General features: G+C 51.6%; 1 protein-coding gene across 2 annotated transcripts in view; it reads left to right on the forward strand.

The window, feature by feature from the left end:
* Positions 1-23,762, forward strand: part of CUX2 (cut like homeobox 2) — a 280,830-nt gene that overhangs the window by 228,909 nt on the left and 28,159 nt on the right. For both annotated transcript variants that reach the window (XM_050749630.1, XM_050749629.1), the window contains exons 10-18: positions 4,570-4,674; positions 7,571-7,762; positions 7,848-7,906; positions 8,962-9,010; positions 9,104-9,203; positions 10,699-11,340; positions 12,765-12,866; positions 20,483-21,246; positions 22,862-23,021. In XM_050749630.1, the coding sequence (XP_050605587.1) occupies positions 4,570-4,674; positions 7,571-7,762; positions 7,848-7,906; positions 8,962-9,010; positions 9,104-9,203; positions 10,699-11,340; positions 12,765-12,866; positions 20,483-21,246; positions 22,862-23,021 (2,173 nt within the window). The remainder of the gene's footprint in view (positions 1-4,569; positions 4,675-7,570; positions 7,763-7,847; positions 7,907-8,961; positions 9,011-9,103; positions 9,204-10,698; positions 11,341-12,764; positions 12,867-20,482; positions 21,247-22,861; positions 23,022-23,762) is intronic.

Here is a 23,762-nt window from a genome sequence, read left to right on the forward strand (position 1 = left end):
AAATGACCATTAAGTGAGCCCCATTTTGTATAGGCTACATAGCCTTTTTAGTGTGATTTTTTGAATAGGTAATGCATTCATGTAGTTCAGAACTCAAGAAGCTACACAAGGGCCTGTCTTGGAAAGTCCAGCCCTCCTCCCAGTTCTCTCCTGCAGCAGCCTCTCTTAGCAGCCCCTGGGTTCTCCTTCCAGAGATGGTCAATCCATTCACAAGCCCACGAATATATCTTTTTTAGGGGGGCAAGGGGGACGGGGTCATACTCTGTCGCCCAGGCTGGAGTGCAGTGGCACAATCACGGCTCACTGTAGCCTTGACCTCCCCGGCTCAGATGATCCTCCCACCTCAGCCTCCCAGGTAGCCAGTTATCTGGAAACAGGCTTGCACCACCACGCTGTGCTAATTTTTTGTATTTTTTTGTAGAGACGAGGGTTTACCATGTTGCCCAGAATATATTTATTTTAACCAGTGCCCCCTTTTTGTTGAGACAGGGTATCACTTTGTCATCCAGGCTAGAGTGCATTGCTGCAATCACAGCTCACTGCAGCCTCAACTTCTGGGGCTCAAGCAATCCTCCTGCCTCAGCCCCCCAAGTAGCTGGGACTACAGGTATGCACCACCACACCCGGCTAATTTTTATATGTTTCGTAGAGATGCGGTTTTGCCATGTTGTGCAGGCTGATCTCAAACTCTTGAGCTCAAGCAGTCCACCCTCCTGGGCCTCCCAAAGCACTGGGATTAGAGGTGTGAGCCACTGTGCCCAGCCACCCCTTTTAAAAACAAAATAATAATATACTATGTATACCATTGTGAACCTTACTTTTTCCCTGTCTATATCTTTGAGCTCCTTCCGTATCAGTATAAAAAGCAGCTCCTCTGTTTTACAGCTGTGTGCTGTTCCTCGGCAGGGTGCCCCATCGTCTAACCCAGGGGAGGGCAAGCTTTCTGTAAAGAGAGAGTAAATATTTTCAGCTGTGCAATCCATACAGTCTCTGACACAGATTTTCAACTTTGCCATTATAGCATGAAAATATAGACAGTATGTAAGTGAATGAGCATGGCTGTATTCCAATAAAACTTTATAAGAACGGGCAAGGCTGCACACAATGGCTCATGCCTCTAATCCCAACACTTTGGGAGGCCGAGGTGGGATGATCACTTGAGCCCAGGAGTTTGAGACCAGCCTGGGAAACATAGGGAGACCCCATATCTACAAAAAATTTAAAAATTAGCCAGGCATGGTGGTGTACGCCTGTAGTCCCAGCTACTCAGGAGGCTGAGGTGGGAGGATCACCTGAGCCTAGGGAGATGGAGGCTGCAATGAGCTGTGATCATGCTACTGCATTCCAGCCTGGACGACAGAGTGAGACCCTATCTCAAAAAAATAAATAAATAAATAATAAAATAAACGATCTTATAGTACTTGGAATAGAAAGCATAGGAAGCATTTCTCATAATGTTTCTCCTAAGTCCAAAACTAAAACCCACACATTATAGAGACGTATGGAGAAGAAAATAAATGTCACTCTATTAGGTTTTTAATCTCTGTATTTATTAATACTATTTTAATGAGGATACTGGGGTACAGCAGATCCATATTATTACTTACAGGATAATAACCACACCAGTTTGCCCCGATTCTTACTCCTGGGGTGAGAAAATGAGAGCCAGCTGTCATCCCACATGTACTTGAGTTTGTACTCTAGGCGAGGACTGCCCCAATTCTGAATCTAGGTGTTCACCTAGGGACCTTCTGAGAGAGGGAGGGAAAGAATCTACCTCCCAAGTGTCATGTGGACAGAGACAAAGACCTGGCTTTTAGTCTTTGGAATGGAAACACATCTCTTGACAGGGAGATAAGACTAGTAGCTTTTTTTGTTTTTCTTTTCCAAGAGACAGGGTCCAGCTCTGTCACCCAGACCGGAGTGCTATGGCAAGATCATAGCTCACTGCAGCCTCAAACTCCTGGGCTCAGGGGATCCTCCCAAGTAGCAAGGACTACAGGTTCATACCACCACACCCGTGATTTTTTCTTCTTGTTGTCGTCGAGATGGGGTCTTGCTATGTTGCCCAAGCTGGTCTCAAACTCATGGCCTCAAGCAATCCTCTCACAGTGCTGGAATTACAAGCATAAGCCACCATGCCTAGCCCCAACTAATTGCTTTAAAACCCAGCTTTACTGTTCAGGGTCTGTCTCCGTGCTGTGGGTCTCACCCATCCTTGATGTCTAAACACATAAACCTCCAGGGAAGGAAACCTCTGGGGTTCTCAGTAGCTGATCAGCCATGAGTTGAATTTCCAAGGCTTGTCCTTTAGTCCAGATCTCAACTTTCAATCAGATATGCTCAGAGAGCCCTAACTATACAGAAACATAAAAATATTTCCTTTACAGTCCCACACACCAGGAAACTCTTCCTAAAACAAAATTGAACCGTTTCTGGAACAAGGCAAGATACGTATAAATAAATAATAAATTCAAATGTGAACATGAATGTGTGTGGGTCTCAGTATGCATACATTGGGCATAGCATCCTGATTGTCAAGGTCAGTATAGAGTTAAACATAATCACTATGACCTGCATTACCAGCCAAAGGTAAAAATACAGCCACAGCTCTTTCAATTCTCTAAGTAACGGCTCCAGTAATATACCCTCATGATGTTAACAAAGTTAGCCAATTATTGATGCATTTATATGTGCCAGGCACCAAGCGAAGATATGTACCAAATTGCATTTGGCCAAACCACTTCATTTGCAGAACAACCCTATGAGATAGTTGCCTTTATAATCCCCATTTTATTAATAGGGAAACTGAGGCTGGGGAGATGAATCCTCTTGCCTAAGATCACATAACCAGAAAGCTGCAAAGTCAGGATGTGAGCCCAGATTTCTCTCCAAAGCCACAAGGTTAAATGTATTAACATTTGGGTGCTTCCTTCCAGGTAGAAATTTGAAGAGTTGAGATCTACCAGCTGGGTGTGGTGGCTCATGCCTGTAATCCCAGCACTTTTGGCAGGCTGAGGTGGATGGATTGCTTGAGCCCAGGAGTTAGAGACCGGCCTGGCCAACATGGAAAAACCCCATCTCTACTAAAAATACAAAAGTTAGACAAACCTGGCAGCACACACCTATAATCCCAACTACTCAGGAGGCTGAGGCAGGAGAATTGCTTGAACCCAGGAGGTGGAGGTTGCAGTGAGCCAAGATCGCACCGCTGCACTCCAGCCTAGGCAACAAAGCAAGACTCTGTCTTTAAAAAAAAACCACACACAAAGAAAAAGAAAGAAATCTACCAGCTGGGCACAGTAGCTCAGGCCTGTAATCCCAGCACATTGGGAAGCCAGGGCAAGTGGGTTGCTTGAACCCAGGAGTTCAAGACCAGCCTGGCCAACATGGCAAAACCCGTCTCCACTAAAACTACAAAAATTAACCAGGCACGGTGGTGCCCACCTGTAATCGCAGTTACTCAGGAGGCTGAGATGGGAGGATCAATTGAACCTGGGAGTTGGAGGCTGCTGTGAGCCCTTACTGCACCACTGCACTCCAGCCTGGGTGACAGAGCGAGACCCTGTCTCAAAGAAAAACAAAAAAAAATCTACCATAGACCCAGTTTAGTGAACTGTTGCATTCTGATTTTAACCACTCAAAACCCCTTTTTGTTAGATGTTTTTATTGCCCCCCATTTCAAAAAGAGAAACTGAGCCAGGCATGATGGCTCACTCCTATAATCCCAGCACTTTGGAAGGCTGAGGCAGGCGGATCACCTGAGGTCAGGAGTTCAAGACCAGCCTGGCCAACATGGTGAAACCCTGTCTCTACTAAAAATACAAAAAATAGCCGGGTGTAGTGGTGTGCACCTGTAATCCCAGCTACTTAGGAGGCTGAGGCAGGAAAATCTTGTGAACGCAGGTGGGGGAGGCTGCAGTGAGCCAAGATTGTGCCACTGCACTCCAGCCTGAGTGACAGAGTGAGACTCCATCACAAAAAATAAATAAATAAATAAATAAAAATAAACTGAGACCTAGAGAGGAAATGACTTGCCCAGGGGCTGCAATAGCCTGTGGGCTGGGAAAGCACCTCTGCAGATGCTGTGTCTGGAACTCAGTCCATACAAGGTGGCATGAGAGTTGGGACAGCTCTTGCATTCGGACTAGCCAGGCCTGAAATTAATGTGGCAGACAGAATTATCTAGAAATGTGTGAAAACCTGCCAGTCCCACCCAGACAGCCTCTCTCTCCCTGCCTTTGTAAAGCAGGAATGTTCTGACTCCCTGGGGGTCCCACGCACCCCACGAGAACCCAGAACCTCCTCAGAGGGGCATTTCTTCCTGTCCTTTCAGCTCAGGAGTAACCTCAGAGGCTGCTATTTCTTGTCCCCAGCCCAGACAGGGCTCTGTGACTGGTCTTCATAGCTCCAGGACAGGGTCCGGGAGTAGGATGGCAGGACCTGAGGCCCTCGGAGGTCCGCCTCCCCAAACCCTGCCTGAGACAGTGCAGGGAGAAGGTGGAAGTGCAGAGTGGGCTCTGCAGTGGCCATGCTCACCTCTCGCCCATGCTGTCCCCTTCTCCCCAGCGAGCTGAGGCTGCCCAGCGGGAGGTGGAAAGTCTCCGGGAACAGCTGGCCTCTGTCAACAGCTCCATCCGCCTAGCTTGCTGCTCTCCCCAGGGGCCCAGTGGGGTAAGGATGGGGTCGGGGAAGTGAGCAGGGAGGGCAGAGGGAAAGATCGGGAATGGCTGAGTTTGTGGGTTTCAGCATGTGAGTGACACTTTGTGGTTGATTGCGTGCATCCATTTGAAACTGGAAGTGTGAATGTGTGTGGGTCTCTGTGCATACACTGAGTGTAATCACTATGACCTGCTACATCAGCTGAGGATAAAAAAACAACCACAGTTCTTTACTTTTCAAGCCTAAGTTTCCATATATCCTTTATTACCAGGAGTTCCAATATCTTCCTTTGAAGGCCTCCCTTACCCCCAGTTGTCCAAGAATGCCAGAAACTTCCTCAGACCAAAAATCATTCTGATTGCCAGATGCACCAGCAAGGACGTGGGGGAGAGTGAGTTTGAGGCAATACAGCAGCATGCAGTTTTTGTGGATGCCACCAGGTGTCGCTGTTGAACACTGGTCATAGCAGCTTGGTGGATGCCAGGGATGGTGATGCCCCTGCTGGTTTTCAGTCCCAAAACTGGGTACTTTTAGGAGTATGAGCCAGCCAACATATCAATAGGCAGTCATCACCAGGACTGCAGTGGGGCCACATACCAAGATAAAATTTAACATTCATACTCAGCCATTGGTTTCCAAATCGTGCCAGGTGATTCTAGAGGGATTTCCCACCCCCGGCACATGCTGTGAAGAGCCAGTCTTCGGTGATCAACCCTGAGGTTCTTGTGTTAGGCCTAATTAATCAATTAATCTTTCTCTTTCCTCCTGGTTTGTGCCTCTTTGGGATCCTGGTGTCATTTCTTGATGAGACTTTCATCAAGGCCACCCCAACCTACCCTTCTGTCCTATATTAGCAGTCTCCATCCTGGCTCTCCCAGAAAGCCGTGGGTTCATTATGTGAATTGGTCTGCCTTCTTTCCAGATCTCTGCATACCAAGGGGTGAGATTCATGATTCCTTACATAATAACAGGTCTGCTCCAGGGTGACTTCCCTCTCCACCCATGAACCTGAACTTGTGAGCATAATTTTCACTTCATCTGACACCCACATATACAGGCCCAGGTGTCTATGTCTCTCTTTCCATTTGAATATTGCAATGAGTCTCTGTGAATGTGTTATTGTGTATGTATATCTCTACTTGTGACCTTTGGGCAACTGACCGTATTCTTAATCTGACTGTGCCTCAGTTTCCTCATCTATACAAGTAACACCTACTTTATAGGGTTATTAAAAGGATTACATGAGTCAGGCATGGTGGCACATGCCTGTAGTCCCAGCCACTTAGGAGGCTGAGGCAGGAGGATCTCTTGAACCCATGAGTTTGAGTCCAGCCTGGGCAACATAGCAAGATCCTGTCTCTGAAAAAAAAAATGGATTACATGTAAAGTGCCTAAAATGGTGCTTGGGTCATTGTATATGCTCACTAAGTATTTGATGCTACTATTATAATTATTAATGTGTCTTTGGTATGTCTGGGATGTTTTTGCTCAGGAGAGCATGTAGCTTCTTTGGGCACATGCATGTCTGTTGTGTGTGATGATGTGTCCTTGTGAGTGTCTCTCTTTGATGCATGAGTATTTGTGTGTGTCAGCGTATTTGGGAAAGTACATGTGTTAGTGTGTGCTGTGGCTATAGGTATGTCCTTGTGTGTCAGCCTGTGTCTGTGTCCCAGGAGATCGTGTGTGTGTCCATGTGCCTGGGTGATGGCATAACACAGACAGAGTGAACACAGGAGAGAGAGGCTGTGTGGAGAGAGATGGAGAGTGAGAGAGCCCATGAGGATGCCTCATAGAGGAATTTGCCAATGGTTCTTAATTAACCCCCGTGGAACCCGGCAAATGCCTGTGCTAATCAGCCCCAGGGAACTTTGCTGGTTTGGGGGGTGTGCTTTTCTGAGCACAACAGTGGCACTCGATGCTAATTAATTTAATGTATTAATGGCATCCGCTTCCTGTTTTAATTGGCATTTATCTCCATGGAAGAAAGCTGGGGTTGGGTTGGGGCTTTTTGTTTGTTTGGTTTTTTTTTTAAGTATTTCTTAGATTTATTTGTAACTAAGCCTGACATCAGCCTGACTTCAGGTTCCTCAAACAGCAACCTCTCCATCTTCATCCAGGACAGAGGGGCCATTTCCTAAAATGTGGAGAAGCCGTAGGTCTTGGGGCTATCAGCAAATTAGGCAGAGGAAGGAGCCACCCATAACGTGGCCCATGGCTCCAAGGTGTCAAGTCTAATCCTGAGGGTCCCTTGTTGCCTAGAATGGGGATATACCCCTGGAGCAGGAGCCAGACCTGAGCGAGAAACAAACGTTTGCCTATGCTGATTCCTCTGTCACGAGCGCCCAATCCCCAACCCCAGCTGACTACTTCTTTTTGTCATGGTTGTTCTTTTTTAATAAATCTTGGGCCGGGCACGGTGGCTCAAGCCTGTAATCCCAGCACTTAGGGAGGCCGAGGCGGGTGGATCACGAGGTCAGGAGATTGAGACCATCCTGGCTAACATGGTGAAACCCCGTCTCTACTAAAAATACAAAAAACTAGCCAGGCGTGGTGGCGGGCGCCTGTAGTCTCAGCTACTTGGGAGGCTGAGGCGGGAGAATGGCGTGAACCCGGGAGGCGGAGCTTGCAGTGAGCCGAGATCACGCCACTGCACTTCAGCCTGGGAGACACAGCGAGACTCCGTCTCAAAAAAAAAAAAAATCTTTTAACCAAAGTGTAACTTAATACATAAGGAAAAGTGCACAAATCATAAGTGTACAGCACTTTGAATTTTTCAACACAAACACACCCCATACCATCATCCAGATCAACAAATGTACATTCTGCTTGGGATTCAGGGGTGGGGAGGCCAGACCTGTGGACCCCAGTCCCTCACCTCTCAGCCCCTCAAAGACCCCTTTGCCTGCAGGATAAGGTGAACTTCGCTCTGTGCTCGGGCCCTCGGCTGGAGGCCGCGCTGGCCTCCAAGGACAGGGAGATCCTGCGGCTGCTAAAGGATGTGCAGCACCTCCAGAGCTCGCTGCAGGAACTGGAGGAGGCGTCCGCCAACCAGATCGCTGACCTGGAGCGGCAGCTCACAGCCAAGTCCGAGGCCATAGAAGTGGGTCCTGGGGAGGGGGCGGGGGGCAGGCGGCCCCAGGCCGAAGCACACAGACCAGCCTTACCATCTTTCTTTGCTCTTCTAGAAGCTGGAAGAGAAGCTTCAGGCCCAGTCTGACTATGAAGAAATTAAAACGGAGCTGAGGTACCGTGTGGGGTGGGGCTCCACAGACCCCCAGCACTGTTCCCTGGCCAGGAGCGCTTGGCATAGTTCATCATCTTCCTCCCTCCTACTAAACCCCATTTGTTCTCTCCAGTAACACTGTGGATATCAAACCTTAACCATCCTTAGGCCAGGTGCAGTGGCTCATCCCTGTAATCCCAACACTTTGGGAGGCCAAGGCAGGAGGATCGCTTGAGCTCAGGAGTTTGAGACCAGCCTGGGCAACCATGGGAATAACCCATCTCTACGAGAAAAAAACAGTTTTAATTAGCCAAGAGTGGTGGTGGTGCGTGCTGTAGTCCCAGCCACTCAGGAGACTGATCTGGCCACTCAGGAGGCTGATGTGGGAGGATTGCTTGAGCCTGAGAAGTCAAGGCTGCAATGAGCTGTGGTGGCACCACTGCACTCCAGCCTGGACAACACAGTGAGACCCTGTCTCAAAAACAAAACAAAACGAAATTCAACCATCTTCAGTCGTTTTCCATCAAGAGCTGCCTGTACAGGCAATTCACCTGAGGTCAGGAGTTCAAGACCAGCCTGGCCAACATGGCAAAACCCCGTCTCTACTAAAAATACAAAAATTAGCCAGGTGTGGTGGCGCTCACCTGTAGTCCAAGCTACTCGGGAGGCTGAGGCAGAAGAATCACTTGAACCCGGGAGGCGGAGATTGTGCCACTGCACTCCAGCCTGGGTGACAGAGTGAGACTCTGTCTCAAAGAAAAAAAAAACCAATCTGCCTGCAGACCATACAAGGGAACTTATTATGGGCATGGTAACTGGGAGGTGATTCATTAACCAGCTAAACTCAAGCTGGCCAGAATGGGATCAGTTCAGGCAACACCCCTTCAGGTAACACTGCCACCTGTTAATGAGCCTGCTACTTCAGGCTTGGGGTTGCAATGACTCTGGAATTAATGGGTTTCTGGGGAATGGAGCAGTCATTGTCAGGGAGGTAAGCCGGGTCAGTGCCTCTTGTAAGACCTCTCCTCCAGCCCGGGGGCTGGCTGACCTCAGACCCTCTCCACTTGCTCCGGCAGTATCCTGAAAGCCATGAAGCTGGCCTCCAGCACCTGCAGCCTCCCCCAGGTAAGTGTCCCTGCCACCATCCCTGCAGGACGGGCTGTCCCAGTGAGCCTTCCACCCACCAGGTGCCCTCTCAACCTGCCTCTTGTCTCCTAGGGCATGGCCAAGCCTGAAGACTCACTGCTTATTGCAAAGGAGGCCTTCTTCCCTGCGCAGAAATTCCTTCTGGAGAAGCCCAGCCTCCTGGCCAGCCCTGGTAGGCGAGGAGGATACTCTGGGGCTGAGGGCTGGGGCGGGGACTGCCTGTGGGTCTCTGGCCTGCTCATGCCCAAGGACCACTGCCTTCCATGCAGGCAGGAGAGCGATAGAACAACAGGTGTGCATTGATTTGGCAGCTGCTGTGTGCCTGTCCTGCAGGGCATCCACACACACCCACGTCACAGTTGGGGTCACACAGCTGGCTTGGGCCCTTCCAAGGCCCTCTAAAGGGCTCCACTCCCTGCTGAGCCTTCTTGAGCTGCAGGGGCTTTCATGAAGAGGTTATAGGGGGACAAGCAGGCATTCTCACTGCACCCCCACAGCCGACCACTGGGAGGCTGCGGACGTGATCCCCCTCTCAGCTACCTGCTGACCTTTTTATTTTGAGACCACGCTCTGTCGCCCAGGCTGGAGTGCAGTGGTGCGATCTCAGCTCACTGCAGCCTCCACCTCCTGGGTTCAAACAGTTCTCCTGCCTCAGCCTCCCGAGTAGCTGGGATTGCAAGCATGCACCACCACACCTGGCTAATTTTTATGTTTTTAGTAGAGACGGGGTTTCATCACGTTGGCCAGGCTGATCTCAAACTCCTGACCTCAGGTGATCTGCCTGCCTCGGCCTCCCAAAGTGCTGGGATTACAAGCATGAGCCACCGCACCCGGCCACTCGCTGACCTTTTAACCTTGTGACCCCAGCAGGATTCTGTGCTGCCTCTGTTTCCTCATCCATAAAATGGATGTGACCTTGGGGCCTGCTTCGTGGGTGCAGGTCTAGTGAGTCAGCTCTGGGGGGGGGTGCCCAGCAAGGGCCCATCTGCAGGTGGTGGCGAGTTCGACTTCCCGTCCGAGGCCGAGGTGCTGGGCCCGTGGCACGTTCTCGGCTGATGCTCTTGGTGATGGGGTGGGGCGCTCCCCAGAGCTGGCATTTGGACCGGGCCTGGAAGAGTGGGGCTTGGAGAATGGAGGAGTAGGGCAGAAACAGCCAAGGTCGGCACTTCCAGCTGCTGGACGCCTGTAGCACTGTTCCCCACCCCACCTCCCCACCAACCCCTTCCCTCCTTCTCCTCCTTCCTTCATTTCTGACTTTCTGTCTCTATATATGTCTCTGTCTCTGTCTCTCTCCCCCACCCCACCCCGCCTCTCTCCCCATCCCTCTCTCCCCCGCCTCTCTCCCCATCCCTCTCTCCCCCGCCTCTCTCCCCATCCCTCTCTCCCCCGCCTCTCTCCCCATCCCTCTCTCCCCCGCCTCTCTCCCCGCCCCTCTCTGTCATATGGTTTCTCTGTCTCTCTCATTATCTCTCTCTCTTTGTCTCTCTCACATGTTGTCTCTGTCTCGCGCTCTCGCTCTCTGTCCCTCTCATGTGGTTTCTCTCTGTGCCTCTCTTTCTCGTTGTCTCTATCTGTCTGTCTCCCCCTCTGGTTCTTTTTCTCCCTGTCTCTGTCTCCCCTCATCATTGTCTTCCCCATCTGTCTGTCTGTCTGTCTGGGTGTTCTAGAGGAAGACCCATCAGAGGACGATTCCATCAAGGATTCGCTGGGCACGGAGCAGTCCTACCCCTCCCCTCAGCAGCTCCCACCTCCACCAGGGCCTGAAGACCCCCTGTCTCCCAGCCCCGGGCAGCCCCTGCTTGGCCCCGGCTTGGGGCCTGATGGCCCTCGGACTTTCTCGCTGTCCCCCTTCCCCAGCCTGGCATCAGGGGAGAGATTGATGATGCCCCCGGCCGCCTTCAAGGGAGAGGCGGGCAGCCTGCTGGTGTTCCCCCCAGCCTTCTATGGCGCCAAGCCCCCCACAACCCCTGCCACCCCGGCCCCTGGCCCTGAGCCACCAGGTGGTCCTGAGCCTGCCGATGGTGGTGGGGGCGGAGCGGCGGGGCCTGGGGCAGAGGAGGAGCAGCTGGACACGGCAGAGATCGCCTTCCAGGTGAAGGAGCAGCTGCTAAAACACAACATCGGGCAGCGGGTGTTTGGGCATTACGTGCTGGGGCTATCGCAGGGCTCGGTCAGCGAGATCCTAGCCCGGCCCAAGCCCTGGCGCAAGCTCACGGTGAAGGGCAAGGAGCCCTTCATCAAGATGAAGCAGTTCCTATCGGATGAGCAGAACGTGCTGGCGCTCAGGACCATCCAAGTGCGGCAGCGAGGTGAGTGCCCAAGAGGGCCTGTCCCTGCTGGCCACCACGCCAGGTCCAGGGCATCAGGGCTGGGGGCTGAGGACATGAGCTCTGGGTTCAAAACCCAGCTCTGCCACCACCTGGCTGTGTGACCCAGGGCCAGTGACTTTGCCTCTCTGTGCCTCAGTTTCCCCTCTGTAAAAGCAGGAAATACATCCTCACCCTCTCCTTCCTGGCCCTAGCCAGAGACAGGCTGCCCTTCCTGGGGCACTCAGGATAAGGGTGGTGGGAAAAGTCTCCAGCTGCTGCCCTGGCAGGTACTCACCAAACACTTCCAAGCCTCAGTTTACACATTTGTAAGACTGCCAGCCTTACCAGACTTGATTTTTTGGGTAATCAGTGTGAAGGGTCCTAGCTGTGGCCTCACAGATGCCTGAGTTTGAGTCCCAGCTCTGCTGTTCACCCACTAGGTGACCTCAGACAACTCCTTTCATCTGTGCCCCGGTTTCTGCATCTGTCAGCCTCCAGGAGACACCATGAGGATTAAACGGGCATCAAACACTGACCACAGCACCTGGCACACAGTGCTGCTTGAGAACTGTTAGGGGCAGCAGTTGCCATAGTCATTGTCATCATCATTTCTTTTTTTTTTTTTTACTTTGAGATGGAATCTCACTCTGTCGCCTCGGCTGGAGTGCAGTGGCACAATCTCAGCTCACTGTGACCTCTGCCTCCTGGGTTCAAGCAATTCTGCTGTCTCAGCCTTCTTAGTAACTGGGACTACAGTTGCACGCCACCATGTCCAGCTAATTTTTACATTTTTAGTAGAGACGGGGTTTCACCATATTGGTCAGGCTGGTCTCAAACTCCTGACCACAGGTGATCCACCTGCCTTGGCCTCCCAAAGTGCTGGGATTACAGGCGTGAGCCACCGCACCCTATTTCTTTATTATTATTATTTTTTTTTTTTTTGAGACAGTGTCTGGTTCTGTCACCCAGACTGGAGTGCAGTGGCACAATGTCGGCTCACTACAACCACTGCCTCCTGGGTTCAAGCGATTCTCCTGCCTCAGCCTCCTGAGTAGCTGGGATTACAGGTGCATGCCACCATGCTTGGCTAATTTTGTATTTTTAGTAGAGACGGGGTTTCACCATGTTGGCCAGGATAGCCTCAAACTCCTGACCTCAAGTGGTCCTCCCACCTCGGCCTCCCAAAGTGCTGGGATTATGGGCATGAGCCACCATGCCTGGCCTCATTATTATGATTCTTATTTCAAGCCAGAATCACTCATAGGCCCACAGTTTCTTAGGCAGACTAAGCGGTGGCTCTGCCATCTCACTGATGGTCTAACCCTCACTCTCCTGGGAGGAGGAGGCAGCCTCCCACCCCACCAGGCTCCGGAGACTGAGCCCAACATGCAGATCCTGCCACAGATGCCTTCTTGCCTCCCCAGGCAGCATCACCCCAAGAATCCGCACACCCGAGACGGGCTCGGACGACGCCATCAAGAGCATTCTAGAGCAGGCCAAAAAGGAGATCGAGTCGCAGAAGGGCGGTGAGTGTGACCCCTGCAGGCAAGGCCTGAGGCCCCCGGGGCCAGCTGTGAACAGGAGGTGAGGCCTCGTCTGCCTTTGTCCACCCCAGAGGGAATCCAGGTGGATCAGAACCGCCAGAGCCAGAGGGACCCATCTTGAGTGCATGGGTGGTCGTGGCACCGCTCAGAACCCTGCCACGGCTCTCAACATAAATCTCAACCCTTGGCCAGGCACAGCAGCTCATGCCTGTAATCCCAGCACTTTGGGAGGCCAAGGTGGGCTGATCACCTGAGGTCAGGAGTTCGAGACCAGCCTGGCCAACATGGTACAACCCCATCTCTACTAAAAATACAAAATTACCTGGGCATGGTGATACATGCCTGTAATCCCAGCTATTCAGGAGTCTGAGGCAGGAGAATTGCTTGAACCTGGGAAACGGAGGTTGCAGTGAGCCAAGATGACACTACTGCACTCCAGCCTAGGTGACAAAGTAAGACTCCGTCAAAAAAAATAAAAGAAAAATATCCCAAGACTGGACAAGGCCTACAGGCCCTACAGTCTTCAGGCCCCTCCGTGCCTGTCACGTGAACTGTTCACAGTCCTGCCCAGCTGCCGTGCACCCCACCCTGCGCCTCTGATGCTGTCCTTACCCTGGATGCCTTTCACCTGGCCAACTCCTGCTCATACCTATGACCCAACTCAGAAGTCACCTCCTGCAAGAAGATGGATTGGACACTGCGCCCGCCTCCCTCCACCCCCACCACAATGACCTGCTTGCTTGCTGCAGTGGAGCTGGACTGGCCACTAATTCTGGCTCTGCTGTTTACTGACTGTGTGACCTTGGGCAAGTTACTTAGCCTCTTTGTGCCTTCATCCTCTTTTTTTTTTTTTTTTTTTTTTTTTTTTTGAGACGGATTCTCACTCTGTCACCCAGGCTGGAGTGCAGTGGCACAGTCTCGGCTCACTGCAACCTCCGCCTTCTGGGTTCAAGCGATTCTCCTGCCTCAGCCTCCTGAGTAGTTGGGATCACAGGCACGCACCACCATGCCCGGCTAATTGTGTGTGTGTGTGTGTGTGTGTGTGTGTGTGTGTGTGTGTGTGTGTGTGTGTGTGTGTGTGTGTGTGTGTGTGTGTGTGTGTGTGTGTGTGTTCTTAGTAGAGACGGGGTTTCACCATGTTGGTCAGGCTGCTCTCGAACTCCTGACCTCGTGATCCACCTGCCTCAGCCTCCCACCTGGCTTCTTGCAGCCAGGAACCGAGTTCCATCCTCACACCCAGCACAGCGTAGACTGTGGCTGACTGAGACCCTGGACTCCGGCTTCAAAGCCCTCCTCCATTTTTGCAGTGTCTGCTGCCCCCTGGTGGCTGCTCCGAGCAGGTGTCCTGAATCCCTCCAGTTGTCGCCAGGAGCCGAGATGTTTCCCAATGAACGGCCCTCCCTCCTGCCTGGTCCCTGGGAGGGGTGAGGGGAGAAGGGACTTACCCAGCTACCCTGACCCACCTGTAAAATCCCCTGAGCCTAATTTCCTTCTTGGTCAGTTCCAGTAGCAAGAGAGATGCAAGACAGAGAAGGATGTAATCATGCAGTAAACATTTATTAAGCACCTACTGTGGACTAGACACGGGTTTCAGATATGGGTGAAACATGATATGGAGGTGAAGAGAACCATGAGAAATAACTAGCCAGAGCCGGGCACGGTGGCTCATGCCTGTAATCTCAGCACTCTGGGAGGCCGAGGCAAATGGATCACCTGAGGTCAGGAGTTTGAGACCAGCCCGGTCAACGTGGTGAAACCCTGTCTCTGCTAAAAATACAAAAATTGGCTGGGCATGGTGGTAGGTGCCTGTAATCCCAGCTATTTGGAGACTGAGGCAAGAGAATTGCTTGAACCTAGGAGGCAAAGGTTGCAGTAAGCCAAGATCATGCCACTACACTCCAGCCTGCGCAACAAGAGCAAAACTCAGTCTAAAAAAAAAAAAAAAGAAACCCCATCTCCTCTAAAAATACAAAAATTAGCCAGGTGTGGTGGCACACACCTGTGGTCCCAGCTACTCAAGAGACTGAGGCAGGAGGATCACCTGAGCCCAGGAGGCAGAAATTGTAGCGAGCCGAGATCTCATCGCTACACTCCAGCCTGGGTGACAGAGTGAGATTCTGTCTTAAAAAAAAAGAATAGAAAAAGAAATAACTAGCCAAAGTCTCCCACTAAACTGACAGGCCAGGGAGGAAAGACATGAGTTCAGTTACACAGAGACAGAGGGAAACCCCAGGGCTCCCACCTCTTTATACAGCACTTTCTCCTGGGGGTCAGAAGCAGGCACCAGGGCAATATCAAAGACAACATCGCAGCAGAGGAAAACGTTTGCTATCCATGGGCCAGCCGGTGGCCTTATATTCAGGGTCTAGGAGGTGTTCAGCAAGAGGAAAAATACAAAGGTTATTGCCCCATACCCCTGGCAAAAAAAAAAAAAAAAAAAAGAATGCTAAGCAGTGGGCACACTAGCCACTGCCGGGGAGGAAATGAATGTGACTAACTGCTCAATCACGAGTTCTGCTTCTGGGATTCAAAGGAAATGTCCAGAATGGGGACAAGGGTTTATATGTAAGCCGTTCCCATCATTGTTCATAGAGTGACAAACTGGAAACAAAACAACCTAAGTGTCCAGCAGTGGGGGATCCGGTAAGTAAAGCAGATAATATCCCTTCAGTGGCATGTGCAGCCCTTAAAGGTAGAACTTTTAATGATAAGAAAAAATGGGGCCAGGCACGGTGGCTCACGCCTGTAATCCCAACACTTTGGAAGGCCAAGACAGATGGATCATTTGAGGTCAGGAGTTGGAGACCAGCCTGGCCCACATGGTAAAACCCTGTCTCTACTAAAAATACAAAAATCAGCCGGGCATGGTGGTAGGAACCTGTAATCCCAGCTACTCAGGAGGCTGAGGCAGGAGAATCACTTGAACCTGGGAAGCAGAGGTTGCAGTGAGCCGAGATCGTGCCATTGCACTCCAGCCTGGGTGACAGAGCAAGACTAAGTCTCAGAAAAGAAAAAAAAAAAAATTTTAGCCGGGCATAGTGGCACAGGCATGTAGTCTCAACCGCTTGAGAGGCTGAGGCAGGAAGATCACTTGAGCCCAGGAATTTGAGACCAGCCTGGGCAACATACCAAGACCCTGTCTCCAAAAAAGAAAGAAAGAAAAAAAAACACTCATGTTGATACTAAATGGGGACAAGCCAGACTACACTTCCACATATCGAGTACGATCATGCGATGCATGTAGTCTAGAAAACAGACTGGGCCGGGCACGGTGGCTCACGCCTGTAATCCCAGCACTTTGGGAGGCCGAGGCAGGCGGATCACGAGGTCAGGAGATCGAGACCATCCTGGCTAACATGGTGAAACCCCGTCTCTACTAAAAATACAAAGAAATTAGCTGGGCATGGTGGCGGGTGCCTCTAGTCCCAGCTTCTTGGGAGGCTGAGACAGGAGAATGGCGTGAACCCAGGAGGCGACGGAGCTTGCAGTGAGTGGAGATCGCATGACTGCACTCCAGCCTGGGAGACAGCAAGACTCCGTCTAAAAAAAAAAAAAAAAAGAAAGAAAACAGACTGGAAGGGAATACTTGAAAATATTTCATGTGGTTGCCCCTAGGAGACAGTAAGGGGGACTTTCATTTTCATCTTGACTTTTTGTCCTTTTTTTTTGCATGCTCTTCTGTGCTCCCGTAGTAGGCAAGTATGAGGTTTTTTTAATCGAGGTAAAATTCTCGTAACATAAAATTAAGCCTTTTTTTTTTTTTTTTTTTTTTTTTTGGAGACAGAGTCTCTTGCTCTGTCGCACAGGCTGGAGTGCAGTGGTGTGATCTTGGCTCACTGCAACCTCCACCCTCCACCTCCCAGGTTCAAGCAATTCTCCTGCCTCAGCCTCTTGAGTAGCTGGGATTACAGGTGCGTGCCACCATGCCCAGCTAATTGTTGTATTTTTAGTAGAGACAGGGTTTCACCACGTTAGCCAGACTGGTCGCAAATTCCTGACCTCAAGTGATCTGCCTGCCTCAGTCTCCCAATGTGCTGGAATTATAGACGTGAACCACCGTGCCCGGCCAAAATTAACCATTTTAAAGTGTACAGTTCAGTAGTATTTAGTGCAGTGTTATGCAACCATCATCTCTCTCCAGTTCACACATGTTCATCACCCCAGAAGGAAACCCTATACCCATTAAGCAGTGCTTCTCCATTCCACTGTCCCCCCAGCCCCTGGCAACCACTGATCTGCATCCTGTTTCTGTGGATTGACCTATTCTGCACATTTTGTGTAAATGGAATCATATCATGTGTGCTACCTCGCGTCTGGCCTCTTCCACTCAGCCCCATGTTTGTAAGCCTCATTCCTGTTGTAGCCCCTGTCGGTGCTTCATTCCTTTTTATGACAAAATAATGTTCCATTGCTATATTACTGTTTAATTGGAAAAGCAATGAAAATTATTTTTAATGGGTCTAAGAGGACCCACTAGGATGAAAACTACACAAAGATAATGAAGAAGGGGTTACATTGATCTGGCTTTCTACAGAGCTGGAGAGACTCCAGTGTCGGGAACGCTACTCTGAAGGCAGAGGGAAGCACCTTTTCATTTACTGGTTAATTGTCATTCCTCAGGGCACAGATCCATCTATTATCCTTGGTTCATGGCACACTCATAGGGCTGCTGCCTGCATGGCCTTCTCCCGGGTGTGTGTGTGTGTGTATGTGTGTACACATGTGCATATATATGTGTATATATGTGTGTGTATATTCATGCATTCATTCATTCATTCATGTAAATGACAGAATGAACCTCTGGGAACATATTGCCCAACCCAAGATTTAGAAAATTCCCAGTAACTGACATCTGGCATTTTCCTCCCCCATCCCACCCCTGCCTTCCTTCCCCAGAGATGTCTTTCATCCTAAATTTTTGTCCTGTTGTTCCTTTGTGTTTGCCATTTGTAGAAAATATTTTTCACTAAATCATATATTGTTTATGTTGTTTGTTATGGAACTTGATAGAAAACACATGATGCCGGGCAGGCATGGTGGCTCACACCTATAATCCTAGCACTTTAGGAGGCCAAGGCGGGCAGATCATTTGAGCTCAAGAGTTTGAGACCAGCCTGGCTAACACGGTGAAACCCCGTCTCTACTAAAAATCCAAAAAAAAAAAATTAGCCGGCCCTGGTGTTGAGTGCCTGTAATCCCAGCTACTCGGGAGGCTGAGGCAAGAGAACTGCTTGAACCCAGGAGGCAGAAGTTGAGGTGAGCCGAGATCACGCCACTGCACTCCAGCCTGGGCGACAGAACAAGACTCAGTCAAAAAAAAAAGAAAACATGTGATACTGAATGCCATCTTATTGGATTTGTTTTTGTTGTTGCTGTTTGAGACAGGCTCTCCCTCTGTTGCCCAGGCTGGAGTGCAGTGGTGCAAACATGGCTCACTGCCGCCTCGACCTCCCAGGATCAAGTGATCCTCCTGCCTCAGCTGGCACCGCAGGCATACAACACCATGCCTGGCTATTTTTTTTTTTTTTTTACTTTTTTTGTAGAGTCAGGGTCTCATTTTGTTGCCTAGGCTGGTCTTGAGCTCCTGGGCTCCAGTAATCCTCCTGCATCCACCTCCGAAAGTGCTGGGATTATAAGCATAAGCCACTGCTCCCAGCCTGGACCTGCTTTTTTCACTCAATATTATGTTACTAGGTCTTACACAAAGGGCACAGTAGCTCACACCTGTAGTCCTAGCTCCTCGGGAGGCTGAGGGAGGAGAACCACTTAAACCCAAGAGTTTGAGACCACAGAGAGCTATGATCGCACCTGAGATTGAGCCACTGCACTCCAGCCTGGGCAACACAGCAAGACCGCATCTTTTTTTTTTTTTTTTTTTCTCTTTTTTTGAGACGGAGTCTCGCTGTCTCCCAGGCTGGAGTGCAGTGGCGCGATGTCCACTCACTGCAAGCTCCATCGCCTCCCGGGTTCATGCCATTCTCATGCCATTCTCCGAGAAGCTGGGACTAGAGGCGCCCGCCACCACGCCCGGCTAATATTTTTGTATTTTTAGTAGAGATGGGGTTTCACCGTGTTCGCCAGGATGGTCTTGATCTCCTGACCTCGTTATCTGCCTGCCTCGGCCTCCCAAAGTGCTGGGATTACAGGCATGAGCCACCGCGCCCGACGACTGCATCTCTTTAAAAAAAAAAAAAAAAAAAAAGATTCATGTGTGATTTTGCATGAGGACTTTTTCACTGCTGTACAGTGTTCCATTGTGTGATCATCCCACTATTTTTTTTTTTTCTAGAGATGGATGTCTCACTCTATCACCTGGGTCAGAGTGCAGTGATGCAATCTTGGTTCACTGCAGCCTCGACTTCCCAGGCTCAAGCAATCCTCCCATCTCAGACCCTGAGGTACAGGTGTGAGCCACCACGCCCAGCTAATTTTTGTATTTTTTGCAGAGACTGCGTTTTGCCATGTTGCCCAGGCTGGTCTCGAACTCCCAAACTCGGACAATTTGACTGCCTCAGCCTCCCAAAGTGCTGGAATTACCAGTGTGAGCCACTGTGCCTGGCCCATCCTACTATTTTTGATCCATTCTCTGCATGGGCATTTGGATTCGTTGCTATTGGAACAAGTGAAGGGCTGGGCACAGTGGCTCACGCCTGTAATCCCTGCACTTTGGGAGGCTGAGGAGGGCAGATCGCTTGAGTCCAGGAGTTTGAGACCAGCCTGGGCAATATAGCAAACCCCCGTCTCTACAAAAAATACAAAAATTAGCTGAGCATGGTGGCACATGTCTGCAGTCCCAGCACTTTGGGAGGCCCAGGCAGGAGAATCACTTGAAGCTAGGAGTTTGAAACCAGCCTGGGCAACATGGCAAGACCCCATCTCTATGAAAGGAAGGAAGGAAGGGAAGGGAAACGGGGAAGGAAGGAAATATTTTTAAAGAATTTTTTAAAAACAGAACAAGTGAACAAGCCCCTTTTCTGTGCCTTCGTGTTTTCTTTGTCTTTAAACATTTGCATGGTTGGATCGTGGCCTATGTAAAAGTCAGGTCAGGCTGGGCACGGTAGCTCATGCCTGTAATCCCAGCACTTTGGGAGGCTGAGGGGTAGATCACTTGAGCTCAGGAGTTCGAGACCAGCCTGACCAACATGGCAAAACCTCGTCCCTACTAAAGCTAAATGGCTGGGCGTGGTGGTGCGCGCCTGTAATCCCAGCTACTGGGGAGGCTGAGGTAGGAGAATTGCTGGAACCAGGGAGGCAGAGGTTGCAGTGAGCTGAGATCGTGCCATTGCACTCCATCCTCATCCTGGGTGACAGAGTGAGACTTCATCTCAAAACAAAACAGAAGTCAGGTGTGTTCTTACATTGCATTATCCCCATGAGTATGTTCTCTGCATATGCCAAAACCTCACTGCCAACCGAATTTTTGGTGGCTGCCTAATATTCTGCCACAGGGAGGGATCATGATTTACTTAGCCAATCCCCAGTTGCTGGACACAGAGGTTGCCTGGACACCCTGCTGGCATCAACAGGGATGCTATGAACATCCCCTGCACGCCGTGCCCTGACCCTGGGCCTCGGGCCGTCCTGTCCCCTCCCTGCAGGCGAGCCCAAGACCTCGGCGGCCCCACTGAGCATTGCCAATGGCGCGGGCCCTGCCAGCACCTCGGAGGACGCCATCAAGAGCATCCTGGAGCAGGCACGCCGTGAGATGCAGGCGCAGCAACAGGCCTTGCTGGAAATGGAGGCGGCACCCAGGGGCCGCTCGGTGCCCCCCTCGCCTCCGGAGCGGCCGTCATTGGCCACCGCGAGCCAGAACGGGGCCCCGGCCTTGGTGAAGCAGGAGGAGGGCGGTGGGGGCCCCGTGCAGGCGCCACTCCCGGTCCTGTCCCCCGCCGCCTTCGTGCAGAGCATCATCCGCAAGGTCAAGTCCGAGATTGGCGACGCCGGCTACTTCGACCACCACTGGGCCTCCGACCGCGGCCTGCTCAGCCGCCCCTACGCCTCCGTGTCGCCCTCACTGTCCTCCTCCTCCTCCTCCGGCTATTCTGGCCAGCCCAATGGCCGCGCCTGGCCCCGCGGGGATGAGGCCCCGGTACCCCCCGAGGACGAGGCTGTGGCAGGGGCGGAGGACGAGCCCCCCAGGGCGGGCGAGCTCAAGGCTGAGGGTGCGACGGCCGAGGCGGGCGCGCGGCTGCCCTACTACCCGGCCTACGTGCCGCGCACCCTGAAGCCCACCGTGCCGCCGCTGACTCCCGAGCAGTACGAGCTGTACATGTACCGTGAGGTGGACACGCTGGAGCTCACCCGCCAGGTCAAGGAGAAGCTGGCCAAGAACGGCATCTGCCAGAGGATCTTCGGGGAGAAGGTGAGTGCAGGGCGGGCGCACAGCGTCTGGGCTCTGGGAGATGTCTGAGAAGCAGGATGCCCACCCAAGCAGGCCGACGGGACCCCAGGGCCCCAGGCCCTCCATTTCTGAGTCCTGTCCCTGGGCCCCGCAGGAAGGAGGGTCACCGTTCTGCTCCATGGTTGTTAAAACCGGGTAATGCTTCCATCCTGGCTAGTAAACAGCCACTTAACTCCCTTCCTCCAGGCCCCTCCAGATCGCCTGAGGTCCAGCCACTAAAGGGTTATGTGGCAGGATTTGGTGGCTCACCAAGTCGCACTCTGAGAGTCGCACTTTGGGAGATGGAGGTGGGAAGATCTCTTGAGCCCAGAAGTTTGAGACCAGCCTGGCCAACGTGGTGAAACCCCGTCTCTACTAAAAAATGCAAAAATTAAGCCGGGGGCGGTGGCTCACACCTGTAATCCCAGCACTTTGGGAGGCTGAGGTGGGCAGATCAAGAGATCAAGACCATCCTGGCCAACATGGAGAAACCCCGTCGCTACTAAAAATACAAACATTAGCTGGGCGTGGTGGCTTGTGCCTGTATAGTCCTGGCTACTTGGGAGGCTGAGGCAGGAGCATCACTTGAATCCAGGAGGCAGGGGTTGCAGCGAGCCAAGATCTCACTACTGCACTCCAGCCTGGGTGACAGAATGATGCTCCATCTCAAAAAAAAAAAAAAAAAAACCGGGGGGGGGCGTTCGGGACCAGCCTGAGCAATGTAGCAAGACCCCCATCTCTACAAAATAAATTTAAAAAAAAATTAGCCGAGTGTGGTGGTGCACAGCTGTTCAGGAGGCTGAAGTGGGAGAATTGCTTGAACCCAGGTGGTCGAGCCTACAGTGAGCCATCATCACACCAGTGCACTCCAGCCTGGGCAACAGAGCAAGACCTCATCCCCCCCGCAAAAATAAATAAAATTTTAAAAATAAAGGGTTAAGTAAGGCTCACCCCAGCCAGGGGACCTCAGTGCGTCCTGATTGGTTGGTGCCCCTGCAATGCCAGTTTTAAGTGTCACCTCTTAAATAGGGAATAGGCAAAGGGCCAGGCAAGCTCGGAGGAGGGAGAAATGACTTAAGTGGGAGGTCAGGGAATGCTTCCTGGAGGAGGGGGTACTGAAGGATTTTTACATATAGGGACATCAGGGAGGGTACCGGAGGGGAAGGGCACAGCAGAGGCACATGGCAGGCACCTATGAGGAACAAATGAAGGCTGCCTGGACTCTGACAGAGGGGAAGGGAGGGGAGGCTGGGCGTGGTGGCTCACGCCTATAATCCCAACACTGTGGGAGGTGGAGTTGGGTGGGTCCCTTGAGGTCAGGAGTTCGAAACCAGCCTGGCCAACATGGCGAAACCCCATCTCTACTAAAAATACAAAAATTGGCCAGGCATGCACCAACCTGGTATAAGTCCCAGCTACTTAGGAGGCGGAGGCAGGAGAATCACTTGAACCTGGGAGGCGAAGTTTGCAGTGAGCTGAGATCTTGCGAGACTCTGTCTCAAAAAAAAAAAAAAAAAAAAAAGTGGGGGAGGGGAGGGAGGGCCAGGCCCATGTCCCAGGGGCCTGCTGACCTACCCCCCTGCCCCACCCCTCGCAGGTACTGGGCCTGTCACAGGGCAGTGTGAGCGACATGCTGTCCCGGCCGAAGCCATGGAGCAAGCTGACGCAGAAGGGGCGGGAGCCCTTCATCCGCATGCAGCTGTGGCTCTCCGACCAGCTCGGCCAGGCGGTGGGCCAGCAGCCTGGTGCCTCCCAGGGTGAGTGTGGGCAGGAGCATCTCAGGGGGTGCTGGTGAAACCCCATCTCTACTAAAAATACCATAAATTAGCTGGGGATGGTGGCGCGTGCCTGAAATCCCAGCTGCTTAGGAGACTGAAGCAGGAGAATCTCATGACCCTGGAGGTGGAGGTTGTAATGAGCCGAGATCCTCGCCATTGCACTCCAGCCCAGGCAACAGTGTGAGACTCCGTCTCAAAAAAAAAAAAAAAAATGAAATGTATAACGAGGCAGCCCCCCAGCTGGGGAGGGAGGTTGCACTGGGCAGGGAGGAGGCCAGGAAGAGGCAGGAGTGGTGACTTTGTCTGCTCTGCTCCTTTCCTATTCTTTTTTTGTTTTTTGAAACAGAGTCTTGCTTTGTTGCCCAGGCTGGAGTGCAATGACATGATCTCAGCTCACTGCAACCTCTGCCTCCTGGGTTCAAGTGATTCTCCTGCCTCAGCCTCCTGAGTAGCTGGGATTACAGGCATGCGCCACCATGCCCCGCTAATTTTGTATTGTTAGTAGAAACGGGGTTTCTCCATGTTGGTCAGGCTGGTCTCGAACTCCTGACCTCACGTGATCCGCCTGCCTCAGCCTCCCAAAGTGCTGGGATTACAGGCGTGAGCCACCGCACCTGGCCCTTTCCTATTTCTTTAAAACAAGAAAAGAGATCGGAAGTGACGGGAGTGAAGTGTCAGTATCGATTACAGTGATGGGTGGAAGGGAGGAGAGGACTTATG

The sequence above is a fragment of the Macaca thibetana genome, chromosome 11, assembly GCF_024542745.1.
Source record: "Macaca thibetana thibetana isolate TM-01 chromosome 11, ASM2454274v1, whole genome shotgun sequence".
NCBI classification, from domain to species: domain Eukaryota; kingdom Metazoa; phylum Chordata; class Mammalia; order Primates; family Cercopithecidae; genus Macaca; species Macaca thibetana.